The sequence below is a fragment of the Mastomys coucha genome, unplaced genomic scaffold (assembly GCF_008632895.1).
Source record: "Mastomys coucha isolate ucsf_1 unplaced genomic scaffold, UCSF_Mcou_1 pScaffold4, whole genome shotgun sequence".
Lineage (NCBI taxonomy): Eukaryota > Metazoa > Chordata > Mammalia > Rodentia > Muridae > Mastomys > Mastomys coucha.
The window spans coordinates 20,437,259-20,445,981 of NW_022196910.1; the positions used below are offsets into that span (position 1 = coordinate 20,437,259).

General features: G+C 42.7%; 1 protein-coding gene across 8 annotated transcripts in view; it reads right to left on the reverse strand.

Moving 5' to 3' along the window:
- Cfap54 (cilia and flagella associated protein 54) overlaps positions 1-8,723 on the reverse strand; it is a 302,779-nt gene that overhangs the window by 101,142 nt on the left and 192,914 nt on the right. For all 8 annotated transcript variants that reach the window (XR_004112709.1, XM_031349079.1, XM_031349081.1 and 5 more), the window contains 5 exons: positions 3,280-3,382; positions 1,888-2,035; positions 864-1,021; positions 533-709; positions 264-390 (listed from right to left, as the gene is read on the reverse strand). Coding sequence is in view for 7 of the 8 variants with exons in the window: in XM_031349079.1 (XP_031204939.1) it covers positions 264-390; positions 533-709; positions 864-1,021; positions 1,888-2,035; positions 3,280-3,382 (713 nt within the window). In the remaining variant the exon portion in view is untranslated. The remainder of the gene's footprint in view (positions 1-263; positions 391-532; positions 710-863; positions 1,022-1,887; positions 2,036-3,279; positions 3,383-8,723) is intronic.

The window sequence follows — 8,723 nt, forward strand, 5'->3', positions numbered from 1 at the left end:
GTTACAGATGATCGAACAACTGGATAAAATGCAACAGTCCAAAGCAAACTGTTTCACATATTATAACTGTTGTAATTAAGCTCATAAAATGCAGCTCATCCATATAGCACAAAGTCTCGCAGATGGTAAGGAACTGAGACCTATCTGAGCACGTGGAGCCTGGGCTCCTATCACACTGACCCTTTACGCTATGATAGCTTACTTGAAAAAGCAATTAAAAATTCCTACCAGTTACTCTAAGGTAGATGTTTAAATGTTCTTACCAATCCTCAATTTTATTTTGGCCAGTAACATGACATGAGGAAGGTAGATATTCTTCAACGGCTGTAATGGACTTGCATAGTCGCCATCTGAGAGAGGGAATTCAATAGTCTCTCCAAAAGTTAACATCTGGGGAAGAAATACTGAAGTCAGTATGGACTGGGGGAGGGGAGGGAAAGAGGGAGGGGGTGGAGGAGAGAGAGAGGGAGGGAGAGAGGAAAATGGCAGAAAAGTACATTCCCAAGCCTGTGGCCATCAGAAACATTCCCACCTGAGCAATGAGAATTCTGTGAGCTTGATTCAAGAAAATTAATTTGTTCTCTTTTGAAGACGCTTTCTTGAATTTCTCAGCTTTCGTTAAGTCATCCATCAGAATGAGGCTTTTTGCCAGGGTTAACCAGGATCTGGGAGAAAGGAATTCGCTCCCTTCCAGCAAACTGATAATTTCCTATTGAGAGAAAAGGACTCTGTATTTCCCACTTCATTGATGAGCTATGGCTGTGGTGCCAGGCACCCATTCATTGGGGTTGAGAATCCCTCCTTTCGATTCAACAGGGATTTTTCCCAAAACACAGGTACAGAGGCTACCCTATCTCCCTTACCTGAAGCTTTCGTATGATATCTGCCTTAAAGTGCTTTTCCTGAAGGCCCAGGATCACGGCTTGCATTAGGAACTCAGCCAGCACCTCCATGTCATCAGCACTCTTTGCCTCTGTGCATACTTCATCGATAAGGCTCAGACAGTTTGTTAACTCGCTCTCTAATGGGGACAGGCATGATTGAGATGCATGAGGAAGCAAGAAAGGATTTGTGTGTAACGTCTCAAATGACCAAAGAGTAAGAGGACATTACAAGGGAAATGAATATAGATTAAATGAAACACAGAGTTGGGGGGGGAGGGGTTCTGGGAAGTATTATAATTTAGGTCAAAGTAGTTTAGTCCAAATGCTAGAAAAGTCATGTTATTGCATGAGATGATTTGACTTGGAAGATGGACAGACACATGGAAATGGGTAGGTATACAACTAGAGAGCTCTCAGTCACTGTGGAGCTACTCTTTACACAGGCTGGGCTGTTATCTAAGACTACAACTTCTGTCCCTTTCTGTCTACAATGACCCCAATAGTAGGTAAGATACTTCCATCTTCCAGAGAGGAAGGGGAAATGCAGAGCCACAGGAGACTGAGTGGAAGGTCAGCAATGGAACCCTATGTTGTTGGCTTGTGAGCTCTATACAGAGACATCTTCCTGAGACCTGGGCAAATGTGTTTTAATCTCTCTCTCTCTCTCTCTCTCTCTCTCTCTCTCTCTCTCTCTCTCTGTCTGTCTGTCTCATCTCTCTCTCTCTGTCTCGTCTCTGTCTCTGTCTCTGTCTGTCTCTCTCTCTCTCTCTCCCTCTCTCCCTCCTCTCTCTCTCTTTTAAATCAGTAAGGTATGTGCCACCATTTGCTCTGATACAGAGGACTGTGAGGAATCACTTGTTTTTGTTTTAACAACCTGTGCTTTAAATTCTGGAAAGAGAGCAGGCTAGAAACTTGTGAGCATTATCCTGACATATCCCTATAAAATGCTGGCTGTTCCTTATGTCAAATGAACCATACTGAAACACATTAATTAAGAAAGTACCTTTCATGATTCCAATACCACGAATCTGTGCAACGAACGAAGTTACCAGCATCAAGCGGCACCTCAGCCAAAGGTGGATATTGAAGTATTCCCGGGAGTTCAGGGAAATGGGGTCTAAAAACTCATTGTCATCTTTACTTTCTGTGGTCTAAACAATGATAAAAGACGAGGTTATCATCCCATTGGACAATGTCAGTATTCTAGCCTATGGCTAGGCATGAGCTGAGAGAAGCATCCAATAGCATTTCATGATAACACATTTAAAATTAATAAGTTATTGTTGAACATTCTGTAAACCACAAGATGTATGTAAAAGAAATGAGTGAAGCCTTCTGCTGTTCCAAAATCACCAACTAATATTTTACACCACATTTTGGCCTATCCTTTCTCTCTATATTTCTACTCAAAAGCAGCTTTGCAGGGAACCGGAGAGATGATTCAGAGGGTAAGAGCACCTGCATCTCTAGCATGGGACCTGGAATTGGTTGCCAGCACCCACATGGCAACTCACAATCATCTCCAACTTCCTCTCCACGGAATCCAGTGATATCATCTGCCTCCCGCTGGTTATATCACACATGGTGCACATAGGCACAAACAAAACACTCTTCCATGTAAAGTAAAACTTGTAACTAATAAAAAGTTTTATAGCATTGAGTATTTGTTGTGCTTTTTTGATTATATCATCAGCATTTTCCATGTCATCAAAAACCTCTTAAACGCCCCTTTCAGGGATAAAAGATGAGAAATACAATCCTAGGTATCTGCTTTGGACAATTAGCTTGCTGGGTATGGGATGGGTGATTTCAGTAGTCTAAGATCCCAAGCAAGGTTCTGTGTAACAGATATTTTTAGACAGACTCCTAAGCGATTTGATGCTGTTAAGTTATGCAGCCTTACTAGGTCCAGTGACAGCTTGTGAAGAGCCGTCAGGAAGACATGACAGCCCCTGTATGGAAAAGGCTAAGTGTGAGAAAATCCCAGCTGGGAAAGACTGTCCTGGTAATAAACTTTCCCTGTCCCGCTTGCCCTGACCAGGTCATGAACTCAAGAGCGGAAGGAGGGCAGATCTTGGAAAAATCTTTCTGTTGGTGGGGCCATATTGAGACTCACTGTAGTGACACACCTGCACATGTCTTTTGGAGATGGCTGTATTTACCTTTAACTGTTCACAAATGAGATCACAACCCTTTTGAAAAGATCTTAAGGGCCCTTCCTCCACAAAGAGCATAAATGGGGTTTCAACACATACACTTTGACCCTGATTTCACTGCTACCTCTATTCTCCCATTTTGTGTCACCCGTGTAGCTGATAAATTGCCTACTGTGCCCTTCACTGTGGTAACGTGTATGGTGTGATGTGTCTTGTAAGGATGTTAAGATCGTACATACAGAAGTTTCTGGAGAGGGGGGGCTGCATGATTCTTCAGGTAGTCTCTTTTTAAACGCCTTCGAATCCTGGAGAAGCTTCAGTGTGGAATATATTATTGCAGTGCTGAAACCAAGAGGGGATTTTGACTGTTACCAGTGACAGAATTTTTGAGCTATTTCACAACTCTCTACCTCCTATGAAAATGTCCACACCCACAGCCACCCTCAAAAGGCATCTCCTTTCTCTGTCTCAGGAGCGTTGGAGCACCATGATCTTCTCTCCTCTCCTCATCATGACACTTAATCACAGCATAGAATTCTAAACTCATAAGTACAGCACAAAGGGATGGTGATGATGATGATGATGATAAACAATTATAAAGTCCCTTTCAATAAAAAGAAATGGATCAAAGAATAAATAACAAATGTTTCTATCATTTAAAACAGATCAAAGGCAAAACTTCCACTTCTGCTTCCTGCAGCCAAACTTATTCCATTCCAAGTCCTCAGGCATGGCCATGGCTCTCTGGCTCTTCAATGCTCACTGTTCAATCCATCAAGACTGTCAGTTTAACCCACAATGTGTGACCACTGTCCAAGAGTACCTTGTCTCTCCACTCTCTCACCTCTGTCTGAGCCATGGCTACCTGCAGGATGGAGGACCAGGGTAGCTTCTTAGTTCCTCTCCTGCTCTTGCCCTCACCCACAATGGCTACAGCCAACTCCTCGAGATGTCACTGCGGTGGCTTTACCAGAGGCTTCCTTGGACTCTGATCAGTATATTTCCTTCTTTGGATTGGGGTTACCAAGATTTCTGGTCTAGCATATGGCTGGCTTCACCCATGTAAGTGGATGCTCATGTGAAAGCCAGCTGTTCCCCATGGGCTCTCTGAATGTGTGCTACACAGGCTCAATTTCCAGACTGTATTTTAAGAGCATTTTTGTTGTTTGGCAAACATGTTGTCTTATAGATAGATGGAAAGTGTTCTGCTAGCACTAATTGTGGAGCCAGAATGCTTCCCCTTCTTCCCATAACTTACATCTTAGGAAGCAGATGACCAACATCTACCACCTGTCAGATGCCATACTGTGTCATTTTTGTGAGTTCTGTCGCTTACTGCACCATACACATATGCTATGAGTTCAAGATGGGTGCTATTACTGAGTCAATGGATGGAGTAGGAAATGGACACCCAAAAATATTAAGTTTTCCAAAATCTCTGTCTGTCTGTCTGTCTGTCTGTCTATCTGTCTCTGTCTCTCCATCTCGCTCTCTATCCCCTCCTCCTCCCTCTCCTTTTCCCCCTCCTTTTTCCCCTGTCTTTTCTTCCACCCCCTCTCCCTCTTCCCCTCCCTCTTTTCCTTTGTTTTTCCTTCCCTCCTTCCCTCTCCCTCCTATTTTCCCTCCATTCTCCCTCCTCTTCCCTTCTTCTTTCCTTCCCTCCCCCTCTCCCTCCTCCTCCTCTATCCTCTGTCTTTTTTTCCCTCTCCCTTCCTCCATCTTCTTCCTTCCCCTCCTTCTTCCTCCCTCTCCCTCCCTCCCCATCCCCTCTTCCCTTTCTCTTTCCTTCCCTCCCTCTCTCCAGCTCCTCATTCTAACCAGTTTGGTAGCATTGGGTCCTGCTATGGTGTTATGATCACTACTGTCCGTATCACTGCTAAATGCACTTGTCATCAGCATCAAAGGTCCTCTTGGTTCTGCCCAAGGTTTTTCTCTTGCATCCTACCCAGCATATTAGTATCACACACCTGATGTTTTCCCTTTACCTTTGGTCATCTTATTTATAAAAATGGCAGGCCTCTTTTTGCTCTGTGGGTTATATTCTTGTCTTATATTTGTTGCTTTAAGTGACAGCCTTCAGTTCTCCTAAGAAAGCCATCAGACATGCCCACTCTCATGGGACACTGCGATTCTCCCTTGCTGCTTTCCTTCCCATTCCTTTGTGAGGGTCTCCATGCTGTCCCATGATCCCGGCTCATCACCTGGGTCCAGGCATAAGCACAGGATGAAACAAAGCGAGTCAGATAAATCTGGTGCATGGGCTGAAAGAGGTGGACTAGATTGGGCATTCCTGAGGTGTCCAACCTGGTCTCACCAAGCCCCTTGCCCAGCCTCTTCCTGTCCCTCCCTGCTCTCCTAAGTCAATGTTGATGTTGCATCAAGTTGGGATTCTATTGCTTGAAAATAAGTAACACTGAAAGATACATACAATCTCAGTGATTTTACATTTGTGTGAAAATATACTCGATGATGACAATGATGATCTATGTGGGGGTACACACATAGCATGCATGTGAGTTTAGAAGCCAGCTTTGGGGAGTCAGTTCTCTCCTTCTGCCTTGTGTGATTTGGGATTATGCTTAAATGCCAAGCCTGCACAGCGAGTATCTTTATTGTCTGCACCATCTCGCTAGCCCGATAATATGCAAGTTTCTTCTATAATGTTATAACTGCTGACTCCTCTTTCCCTTTTCTATTGTTTTGTGTCTCTGTTACAGGGACACAAAATTTGAAAAATGTGTATTCTAGCTTAGATTTTAACAGTAGTGACTTTAAATGATTTCAAAAACATCTTTATTAATCCATTTTTAAAAACATAACTTCTCTATTTGTCACAGGGGAACAATGAAGCGAGATGTGGAAGGTGAAGGGATTTCCACTTTAATTGTGCCTTTTCTTCCATGCCAGCTCAGTAGCTGTACCTTGTATAACATCCCTAGCTCGTTACTAACTGCTGTCTTTACAGTCCTTCAGATTTTCTAACACTTGATTCAGTTATATCCAGTTTGTTATTGGTGATGAGTGCAAACCTACTGCTACACCAACTACTAGCTATTTTAGCAGAAATAACTCCCTCACCCTACCCCTGGGTTTATAGCATGTCTCTCTCATCAGCGACATTATTTCTTCAGACTCCTTCTTGGTGCACTCTGCCAATAGTTTGGTTGATGAGCTCTTTCTGAGTTAAGTTATTTGGGGGGGAAGGAGGTGACACTTAGTTCTTCTTCCTCTGCTGATCCCTGTTGGGAATTAGGGATATATTTAGACCGTCCATTTTCATCTACAGGCACCTTTTGAAATACATTTGCCCAAATCTAATTATTAGTAAGCTTAGTCTTTAGTACTTTGTAGTACAAAAGTAGGACTATTGTACTTTGCATGTCTTTACAAATCCTTTCACTGAGAAATCGAGAGACTGGATGAAGAGCACTTGTGCTCTTGCAAAGGACCTGGTGCCAGTACCCAGTACTCCAGATGGCCAAATGCAGCTCCAGGGGCCTGGTTCCCCCTTTGTCCTCTGTGGGCACTGCATGCACACATTGCTCATAAATGCTCATAGACAAAACACACACACACACACACAGGAGCAACTATCAGGAACTATCTAATGGAATCATTTAATGGACATCTCTACCAAAGTGTTACACTTCACTGTTACAAGGGGAAGAAGATTTTACCAATGTTTGTGTACTGGTTACAGCCTCCAGTTTTTGAGAAAGAAAAAAAAAAAAGTAGGTGGGATTGAATTGCACCTTTTCACATCAGTAGCTTTTAATCCATGTTGTCCAGTGACTATAAGTAAAAATGGTATGACCTATTTATTATATTTATAAGTACAGTTTGTGTCTACAAGCTTTTTTGTTTCTGGTGCTTGGCGGCCACATTTAGGCCTTGCTCACTCCAGGCCAATGTTCTGCCACTGAACACAGCTTCTTCCCCAGGGCCTTGCACCCTTTAAGCCAGCACCCTTGTACTAACACTACCTCCCCAGCACTGGTTTCAAGCATTTTCTACACACACAAACATTAAAATATTTTACAGATTAAATCAGTTGATATTTTCCTTTGAACTCAATTCTAATTTGATAAGTTTTTGGAGCTTCAGCTATTTAATTATGTTTTCTTCTGTTGTTAATGAAAGCTTTTAAATTCATCTTGTATAGCCTAATTTTCAAGAATTTGTACACAGGGGGAAAGAGGTCAAGTCCCACCTGTGTCATGCTTTAACTGTGTGATCTTGAGAAATGCAATTATCAATCTCTTTATAAAATGAGAATGATGATAACAGTTCCAACCACATCAAAATGAATGATTTTGATGATTAAATTAGGATTCATTCATTAGGAAATACATGCTGGGTATCTGCTTTGAGACAGGAAGAAATCTAGGAGCCATGGATACAGCAGTAAACAATAAAAGCCAAAACCCCCACCCACCAGGGCTGACATTCAACTACGGTGGGATGTCCTTAGCAAACACACGCTAGCTATCAAGCATCGTTGGTTTATTGATTTGGCAAGAAAAGTAGTAGAGGCCAAATTGATTTTTTTCATTCTTTCTTTCTTTTTTTTACTAAATTATTAAGCAGCTTTCCAATCTTTTAGCAATTATTGAATATTAAACTCCCAAGGGTTTGCTAGGCCATTAAAACATCCGCAATATTTGTTGACTACTTCCTAAGGTGTTGTCTGTGATTACTGTTACTGTTTTTTGTTTAAAATGAAAGAAAATAAGAAAGAAGAGAGCAACAAGCCCAAATGGGCCTCAGTTCATGGCCACTTATGCTATAGTCCCTTGATCAAGGGTACACACTTTGGGGCACTCTTGCTACAGGAAACCTTCACGGGCTGGTGCTTCACAATTATACCACCCTGGAAAAAGATAGTGACGCCCTCTCCATGAGTTCTTCCCATTCCAAAGCCTGGGTTCTGATATAAAGAGAAATGACATGAGTTTGGCATATTGGTGACAAAGAAGCTGTGCAAAAACATAGGACACACCAATGTGTCCATAACCCACTTGCTACTGTGTAGTTGCTTAGGGTTTCTATTTTTTTCCTGTTGCCATAACAACATACCTGCAACTGAGAATAGAAGTGTACTTTAGTTCATTGTTCTAGAGCAGCAGTTCTCAAGCTGTGGGTCAAAGAACCCTTTCCCAGGGGTCGCCTATCAGATATCCTGCCAATCAGATCCTTATATTGCCATTCATGACAGTAGCAATATTACAACTAGGAAGTAGCAATGAAATAACACAACATGAGGAATTGTACTAAAGGGTCCCAGCATTAGGAAGGGTGAGAGCTGCTGGTCTAGAAGCTGCCACCATCACCTGCTGCGTTATAACATAGTGGAGTATAGCACAGTAAGGCAGAGTAAGCCCACACCTGCTCAGGCTTGTTTCTTACAAAGCCACCAACACCAGCATTACGACTCTACCTTCTTGACTCTCAAAGGAGATTGGTCTGTGACTTTTCTCTTCCTGTGATAAAATGCCTTCGCAGAGTTTATCCATCATAGAGGGGAAGGCGGGACAACAGGTGGGGCAAGCACAGCAAGGCAGCAGGAACAGAGGCTGATCCATCTTCATCCGCATGTACAAAGCAGAGATCAAAGGAGAAGTGGGGCAAGGATATAAAAACGCCAACGCCCACCTCCAGTGATACACTTCCCCCAGCAAGGCTC